At 40.2% G+C, this 23,743-nt stretch overlaps 1 protein-coding gene across 5 annotated transcripts in view; it reads left to right on the top strand.

Moving 5' to 3' along the window:
• Positions 1 to 23,743, top strand: part of ASAP1 (ArfGAP with SH3 domain, ankyrin repeat and PH domain 1) — a 156,765-nt gene that overhangs the window by 56,019 nt on the left and 77,003 nt on the right. For all 5 annotated transcript variants that reach the window (XM_065054401.1, XM_065054398.1, XM_065054402.1 and 2 more), the window contains one exon: positions 21,776 to 21,848. In XM_065054401.1, coding sequence (XP_064910473.1) covers positions 21,776 to 21,848 — 73 coding nt within the window. The remainder of the gene's footprint in view (positions 1 to 21,775; positions 21,849 to 23,743) is intronic.

The following is a 23,743-nucleotide window of genomic DNA, read 5'->3' as shown; positions in this document are numbered from 1 at the left end:
TTCATCTGTTTTTCCTCAAGTCTCTGAGTGATAGTGGGAGGAGAAGGAGGAAGAGACAAGCTAAAAGAAAGACTAGGCATGCTGGGTGAGCTTAGACAAACACAGAACAGAGAAGAGCCCAGAGAACCTTAACAGCAGGCAGAGAAAAGACAGAAAGTGTCACATGAAGATGTCTCAGGTCAGTAGGTTAAAGCAAATATTACCAAAGGTGGTATATTTTTAACAGCATGTGGCAAGGCAGACGTCAGGGAACCGTGGCACTTTCAGAGGTGCGTGAATAGCAGTATCTTGGAGCTTGTGGATCTTGCTAAACTCTGAACTTGGTGACCATGATATTCTGTGCTTTTGCAAATATTTTTATGTTTTATTTTTATATTTTTTTTTAATCCAGTCCTTGACAAATTTATTGATCTCTGGGATACAGATGAAGAATATGTGTTATCTTGAAGATTTCTCTCACAAGAAATGGATGTCTTGTGATTCCTTTAAAAAGCAATGGTGGCTTGTATATACACCTTCAACTGCTGGTATTTTTATTTTGTTGTTTTTGTTTTTTTTTGTTTTGTTGTTTTGGGGTTTTTTGGGGGGGCAGGGGGCGTAGAAAAAACCTCTCAGCTTTGCACTTTTTCTGAACCTGTTGTCTCTTTCTTGCTGTTTTCTACTTGTGCCCGTCTTTGACTCTGGCCTTTTGTGTTCTTTTGCTTGTAAACTTAAAGGGAGCTTCTTTGAGTTCTGTGGTATGTCTTATGTTTGCTAGGGACTCCCTATAAGTCTGCTCAAATGTTACATATTTCTCTTTCATGGTGTCAGTAGAAACTTGAAAAGAGTGCTGTCTGTCATGCTATCAAGTGCTGTCTTGTTGTACTCCTCTGTTGTGTAAGAAAGTGTATTCATTTTCTTTCATGTGTTCCTTCTGTCAGATCAGAGGCTTTGTTAAGCACTGGCAGAGTTCTTACCCCAGAGGAGTTTGGCTTATGCTTGGGCACTTTGGTAATATAAGTCAGAATACTTCAGCCTTTGCTGAAGCTGTTGATTTTTTTCATATCACAGCACCTTAACTCTTGAGTGTTTGAGGTACAAGGTATATGCTGGTGCACTCGTCTCTGGCTTTACTTTTAAGTGGGGGGAGAAGTTAGACTGTATGATAAAAGGCTCGTGTCCACAAACACAAAGGGACCCAGTGGAATGGTGACAGGTGGGGAAATGGTAATAATCTGAGAAATGGAGCACCATGACCTGGCTCTTCCCAAGTCTGCCACGGAGACATGATCAGCTCCGTGAGACTCATTATGGGATGAGGGGAAAAGCATTGTGGAATTGTTCAGGACTTAGTATGGAATGTTATGGGAAAGGACCAAAGACAGGGTAAAGGAGGATCTGAGGTTGTTTGGGAAGGAACAAGCACAGGAAAACAGAGGGATAGGGGAATAAAGGGGCTAGTGCTACTTTTCTTGGGTGATAGGGCTCTATTCTATATGCATATGCATGTATATAAGGAGCACTAAGTGCCAGTGTCAGGTATGGTCCATATTGGAGTCAGAGACTTGGGTCACAAGGGCCCGTGTGCCTTGGGGTGCCAGCAACTGGCGTGTATGCATGCTGTGTGGATAGGTATGTCAGTGTGCAACATTTGGCTAATCCATATTAAGCAGGACTGTTATTAGGCTGGTGAGCAGGTGAGATGCTTGGGAGTCAGGTATTGAGGCAGCCACAAATATTGAAGAGACTGAGAGAACAGGTCTTCCAGTTGGCTGCTAGAGGGACCAGCAGGCCCAAGGCAGTTACTGGAGACACGGTGAGGTCTCAAGGCAGGTTGAGAGACCCGTTTGCACGTGTATGTCCCTGTGCACGAGGCACATTACATAGCAGAAATGTACTTTGGTCCATGCCAGCCATAAGGAGCCTGCTGTGCTGTGTGTATCTGCTGGAAGTTCATGCTCAACCTTGGTACTGGCTGGAACTAGGAATGTGGAACCTGACCTTTGTCAAGCTACTGAAACTAGCAACCCATAACCCATTTGGATGGAGTTTGTGTGTATGGCTGTCTTTTTCCTCTGCTTTCTTTTGGGTGTGGCTGAAATAGTATGAGGTAGACTCTTGGGATATATCCAACCTGGCAATGAGGCTTTTTATAGATTGCAGTTCAAGAGAGTTTTATTTACCAAATTATATGCCTAAGATAGCAAATCTTTGAGCTGTAACAAGTATTGCTTTTGGCTTTAGGTTATTATTTTTGTTGGTGGAGCCCTCTGAAGATCATACCCAATATCATAAGGGCTTTTTGCTTCTTCCTACAGAAGCCTAGTGAAAGCTGCCCTTTTCTGCACAACCTATAACCCACAATTTCCACTTCGAAGGAATAATGAATGGATACAATTTTCTAGAAATGAGCACGAAATTTAAAGAACTGGGGGATGAGTAAGCATATGGTAGTCAATTGCCTTCTGACAATCAGGCTCATCTGACAAGAAGTTTTTGATAGAGGTCTCATTTTCAGTGCTGTTTATTGTGTTCTAGTTTGGAGCAGGAGTGTTGTTTTGAAGTGAATTTCTTGGTTATCCCTCTTATTATGCCGTGTCTCATGTCATGGAGCAGTTTTAGAGTAGACAAAACTGATTTTTGCATGAAAATAAACTGGAAGATGCGCTCCCAGCTGCTGAAGAGCATTCAGTGCACAGCGCAGGTTAGATCTGGTCTGGGCTAAACCTGTCTGAAATGCATCTTATGTGGATGAAGTCTGCTTTGTTTTCAGATCCTATCCTAATATTGTGCTGTACTTGTGGCTACAGATACGGTCTTTATATGGAGTGGCACAAATATGTCTGGTGTCGGTTGTTTGTTTGTTTTTCCTCCTTTAAACAACAGCAAAGCATCACCTAGGAGGAGTTCCCTCCCAATGCTCCCTAAGGGCCTTTTTGTGCACCATCCTGAAGAGTGAGCTGCAAGTAATATATACGCCTTGAAAAGATTCTGTATTGCAAATCTGCTTCATCTTTTTCTTATTATGATGCATATTAATATGCTTCTACACTGTGCTGCTTCTTTTTCTTCCCTGCTTGTATTATTTCCTTAGCACAAATTTTTTTCCTCAGTGCCTATGACTTTGTCAGTTGAATGTCTGTGAAATAATCCCTAGTTTATGGTTCTCAAGCTCTGTCTTTCATCTTTATGTAACTATTGTGAAATGTACCATACAGTCATATCCACTGTGGGAGACAGTTATCTACAGTTGCCATCACCTACTGTATTATGTGCCTTTAACTATGATTTCTATTTGTATACGTTACATAAATTGTATGTATGTAGCATTGGCATTAAATCAGTCTGTTTCCAAATTTTGGAACTCTGATTTTCTGATTAACAACAGTTGCCTTTTATGATTATTCACTATATAACCAGAGTTTGAACATGTTCCAAATGCAAACGCTTAGAAAAATACTTCTTTGCTGAATCTTCTATTTATATTCCTCATGTGAATGAGATGGAGGTTTTCTTACTTTCTTCCTCGTATTCAGGCAGAATACAAATCAGCAATAGGATGGTTTTTTGCATCATTGCACACAGCTTCCTTTTCTCCTGCTCCATTCTATTTGTGTCCTGCCTTCAGCCCCTCTTGAATGCCGCCCTTAGCATTCTGTGCAGCACCAGCTCCCGGAGAGCTGAACAATGCGACGTTCATGAAAGCGCTGAGAGACTGCAGTTGCCAGGTGTACGATTTACTCTCTTCTAGCAGCCTGCTGGTAACTTGTAATAAGCCAAGGCAAAAATAGAATCCTACGATATTCTCTTGTGAATTCACAAGGAAAGATTTATGGTCATGGGAGTGTAGGTGCTTTTGCTTGCTCAGCCCATAGCTGTCGCTAACCAAGGTGAGGAATGGATGTTTATGCAAAAGGTGTAGAAACAGTGTGCAGTGCTATTTGTCTTGGTGTGCTGTTCCACTGGGTTATGAACAGAGATGTTTTGAGCTGAAGTTCCATAAAAGCTGTCGTGATTGAATCAAGACTTTGACTTAAAGGCAGCATTGCTACCATGTCTTTTACCATTTCTTTTTTCCCTACCTTCACTTTAATTCAAACCTGCAATGATGTAAACTGGAATTTTGTTGTGGTTTTCCAGGTAGATGTTCACCAATACTTTTTTTTTTTGGTCAAAATATTCTGTATCAAGGTAGATATTTCTCAAATGCAATAGATCTTCTTATCCTTCTTGGCACGGAGATCAGTAAAAGGCTGAACTCAGCGTGGTGCATTTCTCCAGTGTCTGATGCACCAAGATTATTTCCAAAACAGTGTATGTATAAAGAAACTCTGTATTAAAATGTTACGCTTAAAAGGCTAGGAACTAGCTTAATAAAAGTCAGTTCATTTTTCTGTAAAGGATTATGGATTTTATTGAAACACAATGACTTTCTGAAAAAGCTTTATACTTTTAGTATTTAAATTAGATGCATTAGTTCAGTACGTTTCCATCCACTGCATAAAGACTGTTTCTGGGGTAATGTTCTGGGGTAATGTTAAGAAGTTAATTGACTTTTGCTCTTGGTGAGTATAGGGCAAAAGATACAATATCAAACAGCTGTCCTTGTTAAGACAGCTTTTCTTTTTCTATATCTGTAAAAACAGACATTCTTCAATTTATACATGAAACAACCGGGTTTTGTTCTCTTTTGAGTTTAAGACATACTCTAAAACCTGCAACGGAAATTTGAACAAATTGTTTATTTTAAGTTTAATCATTTGATTTTCCTAGAGGACATCAGTGTAATTTGTGAAATGTGAAGTAATGTCTAAGGGCTATGTACATTTAAAAACCAAAGTGTATGAAATATTTCATTGGTCTGGTGAACGTAATTGTTCAGTTAATATCTTACTACTTAATTACTGCTAAACCTTTCAGAAAATCTTCCCCTTTTATATGGGAATAGCATTTTGGGGTTGTACAATGACAGCTGATATTCGGATCTGAAGACAATGAAAGCTGTGTGAAGGAAGAGGAAAAGTTGTCCTACTTTGCTGCACGGCTTTTTTTTTTTCCTGTCCACTTTTTTACTGAGCTTTGTCTGTTGCTTGGTATTGTGCATATATGGTTATCTACTGGTTAATTCCTTCTCGTTACAGCTTACATAACAGAAATACCATAGTAAAAAAGCAGCTGTGCTGGGATAGTCCAGAAGTTGATAAAAGCCTGGAATCTTTTCTGATGTTGCCAACAGCAGATGACAAGAGGAGAGTGTAGGAAGAGGACGGAGATGTAGGGATACCTTCTCCAGTGTAACAGCCCTGTGCAGCTCAGCGTATGGCAGAACAGAGATGTTAAATTTATATTTAATGGCCATGCTGAATTTTTTCCCCCACTTTCTTTTCTTAAAGTATATAAAATGTAAGGATCCACAAGGAGTTCCAGCATTTACCATATGCTGTGCAAAGCATTATGCTTTTCCATTTTTATTTTTAATTTGCTACCTGCTCTGCCTTTTGTGTCAGAATAAACTGTGTTCACCGTTGGATATCCGTCCCTCTTTGCCATTTGGGATTTTTGGAGGCCTTTGAGGCCAGGCAGGATGCTTGGACTCTGTCTTTTTGTGTGCTCATCTCAAGAGATGCAGCTTGTGCCCAGTGTAGCTGCTCTGCATACATGGGAAGGGTTCCACTTACTGTCCCAGGTAATAATGAGGAATAGGTGGGACTTCTAAATGGGCTGCTCTGGGAAAGGAAATTCAGGGTAGATTATTTCTGGAGAAGCTCATGTCAATTTCCTGCGAATTCTCTTGCAACACTTTGTGTTTTCTTTCTGTTTAGTTCACTGTCAAGGCCAGCTTCTGGCCTTTAGCACTAAATTCACCTTTACTAAATAAAGCCTCCTCTCTGAGCGAGAAGCACACTGAGGGGAAGCCCTGCTTGCTTGGAGTGATCTGCAGCGTAGGGGATAAATGGTTCTGTAAAAGTAGAAGGTGGTATTTAAACTGCCCCTTCCAACCCTAACCATTCTGTGACATTTGATAATACACCACACTGAAAGATGCATGAAGTGCTTTTTGGATTTTGCTTGATGGGTGTTGCCAAGCGCAGTAATTCTCCATGTCTGCCAGTATAGAGCTCCAGTCCGTACTTCAGCAATGGTTTATGCACTTGTGAAGATCATGAGAAAAGGCACAAGGAACTCCAATTAGTTACTGTAGTTTAAATAGTTGACTGAGTTTCTGAAGGATGAAACCATTTTAAAATCAAGAGAAAGAATGTGAGATTAAAAAAGGAAATCTGTAGCCCGAGTCATCCTTGCTGGTGAAGGAGAAAATTGAATTTACCTCCCACGTGCATGAATATTGATGGTTTTCACAGAGTTGGTTTCTAAGGATCCACATTTTACAGAATCAAAGTGTGTCTTCATGGATCAAAAGTAGGTGGAATGCAAGGGATGCAGCTGAGATGGAACAAATCTTAATGTAGTTAACATATTAAATGTCATCTGTCTTCTCAGGTTATGGTCACATGACAATTTTAATCCGTTATAAATTTCTGCATCCATTGAAAGGGGTAGAGTCACCGGTGTGAGTAGTCGTTTTCCTTTGTGCTGGCCATAGCGCATAAAAATTGAAAAGGCAATATTCACTGATCTGGTTTCTATTACGTTGTGATTTCCTGAACACCAGTGTGCTGGTACAAAGGAGGTTCTGGAAGTGAGTGGTTGGCAGAGGGAAATGGGAAAACCACCTTCCCCAGGTCCTGTGGAGCACCCAAGCGCTCAGGCTTTCCACAGAAACCTGCCGGCATGCCTGGTGACCTCTTGCTTCTGGTCACTATATACCAGCTGGAATGTGGAATGCGATGGAGTTTAACCTTCATCCGCTTAAACATTTCATCTTTCCTGTCTGAATTTTCATGATATTACTCACGATTTTTTCTATACAGTCGTTCTACGTTCCAAAGAGAGTCTTTTAACCATATGTGTCCATGTAGTGTATATTTTATTGTATTTTGTAAACAGCTGAAGCAGTGAACCGGTTGTTATATCCTAAGGAACAGGAGAAAAATCCATCTTTGTTCAAATGCCTCTGCTGAATTAAATTGCATTTGGAGGTTTTAATTTTTTATTAAATATACAACAAAAAAGCTTCAGCAGAGGAAAAATGAAGAAAATATCTTTCTGGCTAGGCAAAAGTGTTCATCAAACAGTACTACATATATTACTGATAACATTGTGTTGTGTCCCATATCATCTGAGTCTAAGGGTGTTTGTCAAGAGAATACTGTTGCATAAATTTAGAAGTTTTTTTTTTTTTCACAGCTTCTTTGCTGCTTTGAGAGAGCTACTGTGCCTTTATTTAATTTTAAAATACTGCAGCCTATTAATCCACTGTGGTTCTGGTATCACAGAATGTCAGGGATTGGAAGGGACCTCGAAAGCTCATCGAGTCCAATCCCCCTGCCGGAGCAGGAACACCCAGATGAGGTTACACAGGAAGGTGTCCAGGTGGGTTTTGAATGTCTGCAGAGAAGGAGACTCCACAACCTCCCTGGGCAGCCTGTTCCAGTGTCTGTCACCCTCACTGAGAAGAAGTTTCTTCTCATATTTAAGTGGAACCTACTGTGTTCCAGTTTGTACCCATTACCCCTTGTCCTATCATTGGTTGTCACCGAGAAGAGCCTGGCTCCATCCTTCTGACACTCACCGTTTATATACTTGTAAACATTAATGAGGTCACCCCTCAGTCTCCTCTTCTCCAAGCTCAAGAGCCCCAGCTGCCTCAGCCTTTCCTCACACGGGAGATGCTCCACTCCCTTCAGCATCTTTGTTGCCCTGTGCTGGACTCTCTCCAGCAGTTCCCTGTCCTTCTGGAACTGAGGGGCCCAGAACTGAACACAATATTCCAGATGTGGTCTCAGTGTCTAGTTTTTACATAGTTTAATTCATTCATCAACTGTGTGAGCTTCCTGGGTATTGTTGAGACTGATGTTGATGTGTGAATTTTATTTAAGCAGTACCTGCATCCATTAGGATTCGCTAATATGATTTTAAGTGAGCTGGAATGAATAAATTGTTTTTGAGAACCAAGCTAACTTTAAGATAAATGCTATAAATTAATGATACTTGTATTAATTTTGTGCTTTGTGGGAGGGGGATTGTGTAGTTAAGAGAAAAATCATTGGACTAAAATATTAATAACTTTGTTTCTGATTAAATAAGCTTTATTATGCAATTCCTGTGCTTTTGAGTGGGTTTTAAATTATGCCATTGCTTTGTCCTATGTTTAAATGTAACCTATATTTTCTAGTTACATATTATACAAGAATGAAAAGCTACATGGTAAGGATCAGTTTTGTCCATGCACCATTGTTACCCTGTGGTAGAAGTCTTGGTTTTCATTAGCTTTCCCAAATTCCTTTCTCTATCCTGAATCATAAATTAAATTCCTTATTTTAGACAAGAATATTGACAGCCTGTACTCTTTTGAAGTGATATATATCCTCTTCCACTGCAAGGCTGCTGTTTAAAAAAACTCAAACCAACCGAACAAACAAACAAAACAAACCCACAAAACCAAAAACAAACCCCACAACAACAACAAAAAAATAAACCTCAAACCCCAAAATATTTTCCTTCTCGCTGGTGTTTTCCTATTCTTCCTGTATGCAAAAGTGTTATTTCCAAACTTTGTTTTGCACTGAGTGTGCCTTAATTTATATTCTATCTAGTCCTGTGGGAAATGCCATCTGATGATTTATTGAAGCTGATTCTACTTTCACCTTCCTTGCTGCTTCTTGCAGACAAGGTCTGGGGACACGTGTTTTAAATCCCCTGAAGTAGGCAGTAGTTATCTGAAGATTTGGAATGCCTTCCAAAGGGGGAGACAAGAGTAAAGAGACTGAAAACCTACTTTCCATGCAATATCTGCTATCACAAGGAAGTGATAAACTGTGAGCATTTTGAAGATGTGGTGGTGGTTGTTTTTTTTGTTATGGCTCCAAGCAAAATAAACTAAAAGTCAATAGCTGCTGCTAGAATGTGGCTGTTATTGAATAAACTGCTGTTGCCATCAGTAGAGCAAGAATATTGATTTCCGAGAACTTAATACTTATTGCTGTGTTTAAGGTCCCTTATGTCTATTATTCACTATATGTGAGTTATATACAAAGTTTATGTTTTATCTGACAAAAATGCACTGACATAATTTACAGCAGAGTTTGCACAATTATTTGATATTCAGTGTGGGTGGATGCCTGGGAGTTTGGCACAAGTGTTAGCAGAAGTTGTTTGAGCTCTAGCTTGAGAAGAGAAGGAAGGGATGGCTGTGTGGGGGCTTCTCTACCTCCTCTGAACTTGAACCTCCTACAGGTGCTGCATATATGGGGAAGCTGTTATCTTTGACTCATTTTTGCATTTGGATCTGTGGGATTTGAATGCCCCAGGTCCTCAGAAAGTCACCTCTCTCCAAGCTTATTCCAAAGCCTTTTCGCTTCCTGAAAACTCTTTGCTAACTTGCACAAGCTGCATCACAATGTCTCCCAAAATGATTAAACAACATAATTGAAAAGTTTCATAAAATCGGGATAATTTTGTTTGGCAGTTAAGCACTCCCTAACAAAACAGTTTTTTGTTCAGATAGTAGGACAACTGTATACTCGTGTTATAAGTGTGGCATTAGGTTTATTAACAATATTCAGTTAAATCTGTGATCAGATAAATCAGTTGCATTTTCTAAATGGAATACAGTGCAGCTATTTTTATATTTGACAGCGAATATTTTGAACAAAGGTATTGCTGGTGGAATTTAGTTATGTTTAGGATCTTGACTGTAAATTGTGTGAAGCTTAATATTGTTAAGAAAACGTATAGAATATTCTCTGAGGGCGTCTCTTCTCTAATAGAGTCTTAAAAGGGAAGGAGCGTAGGACTGTTTTTACCAAACACAATACTATGTTAAAAAAATGCTATGAAGGAACTAGCAGTTTGCTTGAAAAATGTTCATACTGTTTCCCAACATCCTGGAAATTACTGCTAAATTCTTTGAAGTTTCATTGTGTTTTTAACATGAGACGTTTAAAATCAGCACTGTATTTAAATTGTAAAATTGGAAGGGAAAGCGGCAGCTTCTCTGTCCCTATGACTTTGTCAGGTCATATACAGAGTTGGGGCAAATTAAAGTTACCTTTACACTGTAGGATTTCAGTGTTGTTAGTAATGTCATTTTCTTTCACCCGTGATTGATTGCTGTAGCTTATGCATTTGTACATAAGTCAGAAATTACTTTCTGGACTTAACCAGCTTGCCAGTGATCATAATGTGTGCCAGCATCTCCAGAATAAACCCTGGAGAATCTAATTAGATTGTAGGTCTTTGCTTTAGGTTGGATATCGCTTCATGTTTCACTGTATTTTACTTCTGTATTGAGAAAGCAGATTTCACTCTGGTCAAAGTTGTATATAGAATTATTCTGTTAATTAAACATATATATCATTACTTAATATGTATTACACACATATTTATGGGTTGGGCTTTTTTGGCCTATATTGCTTTTAGAGGTCTGTTTTTCAGTACCACAGGGAAAATGAGATGTGCATCTTGGCTTTCTAATATTCACTCATGCTGTTTTTCATGGTGGTCAAAAGAAATGAAGGACAATGTAGGAGAAAATAGAGGTTTTTAGACAAGGTCTTTATTAAAATATTAGAATTGACTATTGAGATTATCATGCTTCCTTTTCTGTAATTTCTCCCACTAAATCAAATGTGTCCAGACCATATGTTTGTCTCAACATGACGTTAATGCTTCACATCTAAATTATACTCTTGTGGTTTTATTTTTTCCCTTTTTAAAGAGGAGACTCGAAACCCCTCTTGTGCATTTTATAAACTATCTCTAGCCAAAGTCTAATCATAATGATTAGAAACAACTCCTCTTGTATGTTGTAAAATTTCTCATTTCCATTTTTAACTTTTGCCTTAAAAACAAAAAACATAGAATCCATGCTTATTTTCTAGAATGTTTCTATTTATTCTACCTCTTGTTTTTATCCTATAGTGTCAGTCTACATTATACACTGTAAGAAGGATTAGACTCCCTGCTGGTCATCTGAGTGTAGCTGTGAATTTCACAGTAAGTGGTGGTGGTTTCAGGTTTAATGTGGGGTAAGATGAAGTGGTATTGCGTTTGTCATCATAGCACTCTCCAATAACAAAACAAATTGAGCTCTTGTGCCCCACAGTGCTGTAAATGCTGTAGTAGTCATCAGGGTCTATGTTGTGATGGACACCCCGTTTATTTCTTTCTAACCTAATGAAACTCTTGAAATCTGCAGCTCGGAACAAATAAACACTTTGAAAATTATTTTTTTAATAAAAGAATTTTAATGTGTTTATATACGTGCTTTTTCTCTCTGAGTGGAATAATTCTGAAATGGAATATTGCAGTCACGCATCAGTGTATGCGTTGAAGTATTTCTTCAGGGGCTGGAGGAGAAGGAGCATGGGCTGTTTCTGTTCTCAAGTAAGGGACCATGCCCTCCCCAATGATGCAATTTTTTTGAAGAAAAAAAGAGTTTGTGATAGTAATGTTTTGAAATGGCTTGGTCTACCATGAGTATGTTTCGGTTGTCCTCCATATCTCTGCTCCTAGATGATACCAGATATGGACAAATACCAATACTGATGGGAATTAATTGAGCTGGAGGTGTAAGTGTGTTGTGGAACTGCAATGGCTCAGTGAGGAGCACTTCATTTGTCCCCGAGTGTCACTTTTGAGCTTCTGTAATGTTCATAGAATGTCTAAAAAATCTGAAGAATCTTGCTGCCTGAGAAGCTGATAATAATTGTAACTCCTGAGTCCTGCTGTACTGCCTCGTCCCTCCCTGACTAGATAATGTCTGTGAGTTAATGGGAGATAACAGCTTAAATACAGGGCATGCTGCAAAATAGTTTGTGGTTTCAAAAGAAGAAAGTGATGAATTAACATGGGAGGAAAATATTTTCGGGTATTTAGCTTTGGTGCAGTAACTGAAGGGCTCTCCTGTTAGAGAAATGTTCAGTCAGATAGGGTGCGAGGGGAGCAATTCTCTGGAGAGTTTTGTGCTTTTTTTTCCCATTCAAGTTGGCTAGAATCACATTTCTTTCTAAAAAATCTATATCTGCTGGTATGTCTACTTAATGTGTTTGTGTTTATGCTGTTTCTGTGCGATCTTCTCAGTTTTCTTACTTTTGAAATACCTTCCCTGGACTATTCACTGTCTTCTGATGTATTCATCTTTTGATCTAGAAAATAATCTTGTTCTATTTGGGGCTGTTATGTGTTGTGTTTAGTTATGTCTTTTGCACATAAACTCTTTAAGTTAAGATTTTGGTAAATGAAAGTGGCACTTCATAGTCTATTGAGTTTTTCAAATTACAAGTATCTTCAATAAATGAATTAAAAATGTAGTTAATATACTGTTTCTGTGGAATTGTGTATTTGTGTGCTGGTAAAAAAGATTTCATAGTGTAGTATTTGGAAGTCAATACTTGCACTCAAAGTAATATGTTTTCACTAGACTTTGAAAAAACAGTGTAAGGAGAGGTTTATGAGAGCAGGGTACAGAATAGGCTTCTGTTTCTCAGCTCAAGACCATTCCCTTTGTGCTTTTAAAGCATTGCTTAGCAGATTGCTAATGTGGACAAGAAGGATCAACTCAGGTAAAAAGATTGTCAGTGTGCCATGATTTGCGAAGTTTTCAACACTAAAACATTTATAATGTAGGAAGATTCTTCTGTTTGTGTTCCGTGCAACCACTTGCCAGCGTGGCGCAGCTTTAACACCAGCAAAAGTCGTGTGCCCAGCTTGGGGATCTTGTGCAGCGATATCTTCAGGAGCTCTGGGGCTGACTCTAGGTTTGCTGCTTTCTGAGCTTCAGTAATATTTTACCTCATTAATTACGCTTGTGCGTTTATCTGCTGCTAGAGTAAGAAATAAGTAAAATTGTGCTGCACTGTTTTTGCTGTCTTAGGTTTCTAATTATTAGTAGTAAAGCTTACTAGTATAATGACGTGAGTTGGGATGCAGTGAATGATAGAACTACTCAATAGTCATCACTAGTTCAAGGCATCTTGTCACCGGTGTAGGCCAATGGCATCCTGGGGTGTATTAGAAGGGGGTGGTTAGTAGGTAGAGAGAGGTTCTCCTTCCCTTCTGCTCTGCTCCGGTGAGACCACACCTGGAATATTGTGTCCAGTTCTGGGCCCCTCAGTTCCAGAAGGACACGGAAATGCTGGAGAGAGTCCAGCACAGGGCAACAAAGATGATGGAGTGGAGCATCTCCTTTATGAGGAAAGGCTGAGGGAACTGGGGCTCTTTAGCTTGCAGAAGAGAAGACTGAGGGGTGACCTCATTAATGTTTATAAATATGTAAAGGGTGAGTGTCACAAGGATGGAGCCAGGCTCTTCTCGGTGACAACAAATGATAGGACAAGGGGTAATGGGATCAAGCTGGAACACAAGAGGTTCCGCTTAAATTTGGGAAGAAACTTCTTCTCAGTGAGGGTGACAGACACTGGAACAGGCTGCCCAGGGGGGTTGTGGAGTCTCCTTCTCTGGAGACATTCAAAACCCGCCTGGACATGTTCCTGTGTGACCTCATCTGGATGTTCCTGCTCCGGCAGGGGGATTGGACTGATGATCTTTCAAGGTCCCTTCCAATCCCTGACATTCTGTGAAAAATATTGGCACTAAGAACTGGTCGATGCCCCATCCCTGGAAGGGTTCAGTCCAGGCTGGATGGGGCCTTGAGCAACCTGGTCAGGGGTTGGAACTAAATGATCTTCAAGGTGCCTTCCAACACAGACCATTCTGCGATACGTGTCACGAAGATTAGTTTCTACCCAGCAGAATCTGGTTTAGAGCCTGTGCCTGTAGGGAAAATTTAGGATCTGTCACTGGATATTTTCAAGTTTTGTCACTAGCTGTGGGCTTTTTAGCATCTCCTACACAACAGAAGTTAGAAAATGAATCTGATATGTGTCATCATGGTATCCGGAAACAAATCTCATAGATTTTTTTTTTTCCAGTTATTTTTAAATGTAGCTTGTGCACAAAATGAGCTAAACTCAGAAGTATTAATGTAATTCAACTGAGATATCTATTAAAGGAAGGAACTGCCCAAAATATTGTTAAATATTCCCCGCGGTGTCAGTGTGCACATTGACAAATGTCGACTCCATGCTCATTAGAAAAAGTGTGACTCTAACTTCATTTTATCTAAAAGTAATCGTAACATAAATAGCAATTAGTATCTGCATTCTGCTCTTGCAGAAAAGGCTTCTGGGTAGGCGTGTGGTTGCAAAGAGGGACCCAAAGATCGACTGTCAAAACAGATTAAAATTTAGCAATACTGAACTTTTTAGAGAGATTTTACAAGCAATATCTACTGTGCTGCCATTTGAGGAGTATTTGAAGAATAATTTAGTGACTATTTTTGCAACTTTTCTTAGAGAATACACAAATGAGCTTTGCTTATCTAACGTGACCTTTGCAGCACTGAGGGGCTGGTGACTTTTCTGACACACGCCGGTTTGGAGAGGGGCTGTCGAGTTGCATCAGGCCGTGGAACAGCAGGAGATGTCAGGGGAGTTCAGCTGATGGAATCTCTGTTAAGCTTTGGCTTAAAAAATGGTTTCTGGGGAAAAAATGTATTTCCTAAATTTGAGTATTGATGTTCTTTTCATTAGTTCATTGTTAAGTGTTTGAAGATTCCAAGTTTCAAGGAAATCACATGTTTTTTTAAAGAATATTATTTTTTAATTGGTCTTGATTTGGGAGTAGCTGGTAAATGGTGGTGTGCTACCTGATGTTGGTGGCAGTTATTACAGTGATAAATGCTTCTTGATGTGTTTTTTTGTTGTTTGCTTTCTCTCATTTGGACCTTTGGGTTTTTAAGTAATTCAGGACAAGTTCAAACTGGACCTGTCTGTATCTCTCTTTTACATGAAGGGATTAAGTATCTCTAGAAAATTCTTAACCACTCCCCTATTTCTGTCGTATAGATGTGCTGAGACCAGCAGCTGGAAACGGGTTTCCCACGGGTGACTGGCAGGGCTGGTACAAACTGGGCTGAGTGAGGGCAGGACAGGGAGGGTGATTTGAATCGCTTCTCTGTGATGTATCGAGCATTCATTATACCTATTTGTGTGTATAGCCTCAAATTTTCTATACTTCACATGGATTGGTTTTTTAATATATGAAAATGTTTTATTAAAACACATGGAAGGGTTTTTTTCTTGAGTAGATAGACTGCAAGCTGTAGTAGCCTTCAGGCTTCTGTCGTGGGTTTGTCTTGGGAGAAATACTGTGATTGTTTAAAACACTTTTGCTTTGGTGTATTATTCTTGTGGATGGTTTTTGGTAGTGATAGGACATAGATTTTTTTTAATTTTTTTTTTTAGGGCAAACCTCCTAAAAATTGAGCAAAATTCTAAACCTCCTCCTGATATGAGGATAAACAGTTTGTCCCAGCTGGAAAATGCATCTCCTCTGGATAATAACCCACTTGAAAGGATTAATAATGTATGCTGACATGTTAATGTGGTTGGCTGTGTCTTGAGCCACTCTTGTCTTATTATTATTGTAACACTGAAACAGAAATCAATGGGATTTTTGGCCTTTTCAAATTGTAAAGGTTTGCAAGTTACACAGAACACGTTTGATGTTTTAGTAGGTTTAGTGAGCTGACAGGGCCAGGATCCTCTGTGCCAATGTGTGCCTCCAGGATGATGTCGACTTCTAGAAAAGCTACATTTAATGTGTGTAGAAAACACTTTTGGGATCAGCTTCTGTAATAGTTTTATATCAATCAAGAAAGGAAGATATTTGTTTTGCTCAAAGCATGTTTTACATGTTTATTAGGAATAAGTGCATTAAGTATTCTTAACTGTGATCTCCAGTATATAGACTTTTACATACACACATATGCATGCAAATATATACATATTCATATCTACATACACACACACAAATACGTCACACACACAAATATGTATATATCCTTACAGAATAAAAAGACACAAGGTTCTAAAGAAACCATTAGTGCTCATCTAAATGTGAGTTTGGCAGTCTTTAGTACATCAAAGACACATAGCAATCCAGAATCTAGCACTTAACACACTGCACAGTAGTGTAATTTCTGGTTTAAAATTTACTAGCTATTAAAACAGATCATGGCCCAAAAATAGAGATACCCTTTACAGAGGGGAGATCAGGTTCCAGAGGGTTGCAGGGAGGCAGGAGCAGCCTGTGTGTGTGCACAGTGCACAGCTCTGCCTGGTCCTGGGCTGGGCTGGGTTAGAGCTTGTCAACATCCTCCTGTTGGGATCCACTGCTGACTTGGGTGCTGTGTCGTGCTGGTAAAAGTGTATGTGCAGCTACCCAGTGATCTACATCAGTGAAATGATCCATTGATAGGACTCACCTTCCCTCTACCCCAAAACAAATTCAATTGGTTTTTTGTTTTGGACATTATTCCAATTTTCATATTGTTACGAATACCTACCACTACATGTACATCTTAAGAGGGAAAGTGTGGTGGGAATCATAGAATCATTTTGCTTGGAAGAGACCCTCAGGATCATGGAGTCCAACAATAACCAAACATAACTCCAGCACTAAACCATGTCCCTAAGAACCTCGTCTAACACCCTTTAAACACCTCCAGGGATGGTGACTCCACCACTGCCCTGGGCAGCCTGTTCCAATGCCTGACAACCCTTTCCAGGAAGAATTTTTTCCTAATATCCAATCTGAACCTCTCCTGGCACAACTTGAGGCCATTTCCTCTCATCCCGTCACTTGCTACTTGGGAGAAGAGACCAACCCCCTCCATGCTACAACCTCCTTTCAGGTAGTTGTAGACAGCGATAAGGTCTCCCCTCAGCCTCCTTTTCTCCAGGCTGAACAGCCCCAGTTCCCTCAGCCACTCATAAGACTTGTGAGAAGTCCTGCCTCTGAATGTGAAATGGTAGCTGTAAGTACCAACTTCTGTCAATGTGCAATGCGCTGATGGAAGTTGAGCTAAATCTGCAGTGCTCAGAAGGAGCCCCTGGTTTTCATGAGCTGAGGTCACCACAGCAACTCCTGAACTGGATCCTGGTGTAGCCAACACAAGTGCTCTGGGGTGAGGAAGGAGAGGCAGAGTTGAACTAGGTTGGTGGTTTGAAACTGCAGGCTATATCCAAAGTAGCTGTATTTTAGCAGAAAAGAGAAATTAAATCTGGGGTGACCTTCTGGGGGATTCAAAACTGATAAGTTAGAAGAGCTGATCTTGTGTGATCAGGAGGTTTTCTTCTCGAGCATAAGCTTCAATGTAAAGGGAAGGCAGGAAAACGAAACAGTGACAGAGTGTGTGTCAGAGATGGAGCATAGCAAACCTGCTGAGTATGAGGAGCCTTCCTTGTTTAATTTTATATAAGCAGATTAAATATGGTTGGTGTTTTTTTTTTTTTCTTGATTTCTTCGCTAATATGTCTCAGGGGTTTTTGTGAATGCTAATTTTGCATTATTTTAAATAGATGGAGCTTGTCTCCAAAATGACTGTTTTCAAGAATGAAGCTTTGTTCAACCAAGGAGGTAGAATATCTGTGGTGCAGGTACCTTTAGGAAATTGTCTGTCTTTTCAGAATGATAGAGGGTAAGAAAACGTTCTTCCAGGGCAGTTAAAAAGGCCTCCTGGGAGTCGGTTTCACAGAGATGAAGAGGCATTTTCCAGGAATGGGTGGTGATCAGGAGGAGTTTAATATGTAGGAAGGAGCACATCTGGATACCCAGAGATTGTCACAAGAGACTCCTTGGTTCTCTAAGCTGTCGCAGTTGTCAACAATAAAAATGTATGTCACTTTTACTGGAAAATCAGGTTCTAAGATGAGAAGGGAAAATATTTAGTATTCTAAATACTGGAAAATAAAATTACCAGATACTGCAAAAACGTGTTTTCACCTTGCTGGGGAAAGTAAAGCTGTTTCTTTCTAGTTTAAGATGCTTAAAATACTACTTTGGAATAAGAATTGAGTGGAGCATTGAGTGCAGTGAACTTCCTTTGCAGCAGAGTGCAGCTAAAATTTATTGACTAAAGACATTGGAGAGGAATTGAATATATTTGGAAACAAATTGACTACAGTTATAGAAAACAAACCAACCAAAACCAAACAACAACAACAACAAACCAGCCAAAACTACTCAAGAAGCCCTAGATGCTGGTTTTTGTATACCTGGAATCTTACACAAGATCGAGTTCCTGCTGCACTTGGCATTTTACACTCTGCCCTGGTATATGGTTATAAGTGTGCATGGATTTATTTAGGGAGTTTTGGACTGAGAAGAACTAGTTCATATAAAGATCGTATTTGCAAATATAGAAATACAAATTTGACCTGTGATGTCGTTCTGACTTAGATCACCGGCCCCTTCGGGCAGTGGATGTCGTCTCTGTATTTGCTTTGCTCAGTGACTACTCTCTTAAAATAATGAATGTTCCCTTCCCTCTTGCTCCCATATTAGTGATTAAATTTAATGCCATATCAAATTCCATTTGAAGATTTTTCTTGTCCTAGTCTTCTAGATTGATATCTTTAGGAATGAGTACCATCTTCCTTGGAGTTTTTGTTTCCTTTTCTTGAGTGTCCAGTTTGTTTCAATATTCAAACTTAATGCAAAGTTTTGTCTCTGAATCTTGTTGATGTTAAGTGATGTTTTGGTGGTGATGTGTTTTTGTTTTGTTTTGTTCTTTTCCAAAATATTGCTTTCTGATTCTCATACTAATCCTGCGTTCAAACTCTCAGCAGACAAGTGCGTCATTACTTTTTTCTGTTCATTGAAGATGGAGAGAACTTCAGTGGAAATGTATGATAACAACTGTCTTGCATAGCAGACAAGCAGAAGCAAAAGCTTTTGACAGCATTTGCAAAGGAGTATAAGGAGGATCACCTGCTGTGTGCTGTCTTGGAAAGGAACACAGAGTTCTTAATATTTTATTAAATTTAAAAATTTTAACTCTTTCTGTCAAGATGGAAGTCATGTAAAATCCACTGTTTTACTAGGAAGTAAAAGAAATAATGGTATTTGCAGTTCTGAGTGTTTGAATACATGATTCTGCTACAAATGAAAAACTAGAGAGAAACAGTATTAGAAAATACTTATGTAACTGTGGTTCCAGTTTTAACTACGATGGAAGTGCTTGTGTGATCTGAGAATATAATTGTTTTCAGATAAAGAACAAAAACATTACATTTTCATTTGTTACAGACTTTCATGTGTTGTTCAACTATCATATTTTGCTTGGTTGAAACTGGGCCACTCCAAAATAGAACTGTTACATATTAATTAGTCTCCCTCTATATGGGTTCCTACTGTAAGCGTGCGTCCACCAAAACACTGAGGATTTTGAGCGGTACCCTCATGTGTGACCATCTCCAGTGCGTAACACTCTACTTGACCTGGAACTCCTGCTGTGGGATGTTTTTTTGAGTTTCTTAATGCCCTGTGTAATAAACATTAATCTTCTCAGCTTTGACAGTGAAAACTCTGCTCGTTGGTCAAGTTTTCTCTCAATGTTGCTGGTGATGACCATCTCTGAGGTACATGCTGCTGTAGGAGTAGCGGCTGTTCTGCCCTGGTCAGCCTGTCTCCAGATATCAGACCCGCAGGAACTCCAAGCTTTAAGCTGTTTGGATGATATTGCTACCGAAGTGTCTCTAAAACATGACCTTTGTGGTCTAGAGCAGCTACCAGGCTCAGCTGGGCTGCTGTCCTGACAGTAATTCTGAGTACAAGTTCTCCAGTCTTCAGTGATTTGGATGTGAATACAATATGGCAAACACTGCCAGCTTCATTAAAACTGGAGGTTATTAATCTAACATCACTTATGTGATGGAAAATTGCATATGATCTAAATGGGAAAAAAAGCATAGAATATAATTTAAAGATGTGTATGTTCTCTGCGCACAGCAGGGAACCGTGTACATTTTAAGTATGCAGAATGTCCAGAATTGCAGTGAAATGAACTGTGTACAGTACCAGAATGTGGCTTTTAAGTTTTTTAATTCTACCAGTCCAGACTAATGTTGACTTTGATTTTAGGTTTTGTTTTATCATAATAATTCTTTCTATAGTTAATTTGATTTCTTACATCAGATTGAGGCTGGATAGGGGGAAGTTATGTTGCTTATAAGAGAAAGTACCTAGAAATCTAGTCCTCAATTAATCATTACTTAATAAAGTATTTTCTGGATTTTGAAACTATTGCAGAAATTCAGAATGATGGAATCCTGCATATTTCAGTATTATAAATCACAGAATCACAGAATCGACTGGGTTGGAAAAGACCTCAGAGATCATGGAGTCCAAACCCTGGTCCAACTCCAGTCCGTTTACTAGATCATGGCACTAAGTGCCATGTCCAATCTCAGTTTAAAAGCCTCCAGGGACGGTGAGTCCAGCACCTCCCTGGGCAGCCATTCCAATGCCTGACCACTCTCTCTGGAAAGAATTTCTTTCTAATCTCCAGCCTAAATTTCCCCTGGTAGAGTTTAAGCCCATGCCCCCTTGTCCTATTGCTGACTGCCTGGGAGAAGAGACCAATCCCCACCTGGCTAGAACTTCCCTTCAGGTAGTTCTAGAGAGTGATGAGGTCACCTCTAAGCCTCCTCTTCTCCAGACTAAACAACCCCAGCTCCCTCAGCCTCTCCCCACAGGTCTTGTGTTCAAGTCCCTTCACCAGTCGTGTTGCTCTTCTCTGGACCCGCTCCAGCACTTCAATGTCTTTCCTGAACTGAGGGGCCCAGAACTGAACACAATACTCCAGGTGTGGCCTCACCAATGCAGAGTACAGGGGAAGGATCACTTCCCTTGTCCTGCTGACCACGCTATTTTTGATACAGGACAGGATACCGTTGGCCTTCTTGGCCACCTGGGCACACTGTTGGCTCGTGTTGAGCTTCCTGTCAATTAGTCCCCCCAGGTCCAGGGGATTGTTGTGACCAAAGTGCAGCACCCGGCACTTGGCCTTATTGAACTTCATCCCATTGGAATCAGCCCATTTTTCCAGTCTATCCAGAGCCCTCCTGCCTTCCAGCAGGTCGACACTCCCTCCCAACTTGGTGTCATCAGTAAATTTGCTGATGATGGTCTCAATCCCCTCATCTAAATCGTCAATAAAGATGTTAAACAGGACTGGACCCAACACTGACCCCTGGTGGTCACCACTTGTGACTGGCCGCCAGCTGGATGCAGCCCCATTCACCAGCACTTTCAGTCTCATTATGTTTCACAAAATCACATCTTAGTCTTTTTCTTTTGGTTTGCTACTTTTCACGCTCTGCATTTAAAACATTCTGTTGTGAAGTCTGAGGTGAGAGGTTAGGGTGATAATCTGTGTATAACATAAGTTAACAAGCAATTTAGTTATAGAAACTATAGGGCTGTAGTAGAAGCATCTACCTGAATATTTCTTGGTGTATGTTTTGTTTTCCCAAAATATATTATATTTTTAATAAATGCTTTGTCCATTCCAAAACTAAAATAATGTTTTTTCTTTTAGCAGTGTCACTGCTGCTCTATTCTGCCTTCAGAGCATTTTCATTTCATTTCTTTAATTCATTTTGAAGGGGTTGAATGACCTCAGACCTTCCTGCAGGCTGAATATGTTTTATCTGCAGTTTTTTTCCAGCCTGTGAAACTACTTGTTTTTGTGGGTTGCTTTTTAAATGTTTTAATATATTCTGTTGATCAATTATGTAAATATTTAAAGTTTTTCTTGTTATTGTAGGCATTGGATCAAGACAGAACTGCACTACAGAAGGTGAAAAAATCTGTGAAAGCAATATACAATTCGGGGCAAGGTAAGACACTTTTTTCTTTTTTTGCGTGACAACCTGAGCATTTGATTTCAAGTTTGAGAAGTGTCTTGCAATTTATCCTCTTGAAGTTTGTGCCATGAGAGATTCTTATCTACTTAGGAGAGTTTGGATTTAAAAATTTTCTTTCTTTGCTTCTTATTATATATCAGATTAATGTGTTCTCCAATTCTTTCACTCTCATATTCCTTCTCAATGACATCTAGGAGAGGTCACATGGTTAAATTTTCATGTCATAACATTTCAAGAAGCTACGATCCACTATTCAATCCAGGCAATGGCCTAGCCTGAATTTATGGAGTGCACTTCTAAGTGAAATAAGAATGAGAACTTGTTAAAAAGTTTAAAATCAGTACATAAAAATAAATATCTACAGACAGATGTATTTGTTCCTTCAACACTTGGCTGTTCCCTCGTAACACAGAATCATAGAATGGTTTGGGTTGAAAGGGACCTTTCCAGGTCATCTAGTTCCAACCCCCTGCCATGGGCAGGGACACCTTCCACTAGACCAGGTTGCTCAAAGCCCTGTCCAGCCTTGCCTTGAGCAATTCCAGGGATGGGGCATCCACACCTTCTCTGGGCAGCCTGTTCCAGTGCCTCACCACCCTCATGGTGAATAGTTATATCTAATCTAAATCTGCCCTCTTTGAAAAAGCCGTTACCCCTTCTCCTATCGCTGTATGCCCTTGTAAAAAGTCCTTCTCCACCCTTCTTGTAGGCCCTCTTTAGGTACTAGAAGGTTGCTAAAAGGTCTTCCCCAAGCCTTCTCTTCTCTAGGCTGAACAACCACCTCTCTCAGCCTGTCCTCATAGCACAGTTGCTCCAGCCCTTTGATCATCTTTGTGGCCTCCTGTGGACCTGCTCCAACAGGTCCATGTTCCTTTTATGATGGGGGCCTGAGAGCTGGATGCAGTACTGCAGGTGGGGTTACATGAGAGTGGAGTAGATGGGCAGAATCACCTCCCTCTCCTTGCTGGTCACTTTTCTTCTCATGCAGCCCAGGACACGGTTGGCTTTCTGGGCTGCAAGCACGCATCGCTGGCTCATGTTGAGCTTCTCATCAACCAACACCCCCAAGTCCTTCTCCTCAGAGCTGCTCTCAATCCATTCTCCCCCCAGCCTGTATTTGTGCTTGGGTTTGCCCTGACCCATGTGTAGGACCTTGCACATGGCCTTGTTGAACTTCATGAGGTTCACATAGGACCGCCTTTTAAGCCCATCAGGGTCCCTCTGGATGGCATCCTTTTCCTCCAGCATGTCGACCACACAACATGGCTTGATGGCATCAGCAAACATGCTTTGAGTGCACGTGATCCCACTGTCCTTGTTGCTGACAGAGATCCTAAACAACATCAGTCCCGATACAGACCCCTGAGGCGTGCCGTGTGTCAGTGGTCTCCGCTTGAACATCGAACTGTGCAACTGTCCAGGCAATCCCTTCTCCACCAAGTGGTCCCTGAGTCAAATCCGTGTCTCTCCAATTTAGAGACAAGGATGTCATGTGGGACAGTGTCAAATGCTTTGCACAAGTCCAAGTAGATTATGTCAGTTTCTGTTCCCTTATCCACCGACTTTAACCCACCATAGAAGGCCACCAGAATTGTCAGGCACGATTTGCCCTAAGTGAAGCCATGTTGGCTGTCAGTAATCACCTCCTTATTTTCCATGTACCTTAGCATAGTTTCCAGGAGGATCTGCTCTGTGGTCTTGCTGGGCACGGAGGTGACACTGGTCTGTAGTTCCACCTGTCTTTCTTTAATCCCTTTTTAAAAACAAAGGTGATGTTTCCCCTTTTCCTGTCAGTGGGAACTTCACCAGACTGCCACTTCCAGTTTACATTCTTTCCCTTTTTAAAAATGCACAACATGTAGTTTTAA

Source organism: Columba livia, chromosome 2, assembly GCF_036013475.1.
Source record: "Columba livia isolate bColLiv1 breed racing homer chromosome 2, bColLiv1.pat.W.v2, whole genome shotgun sequence".
NCBI lineage: Eukaryota > Metazoa > Chordata > Aves > Columbiformes > Columbidae > Columba > Columba livia.
Note: the sequence above shows the minus strand (reverse complement) of the source record. Positions and strands in the feature narration are given on the sequence as shown.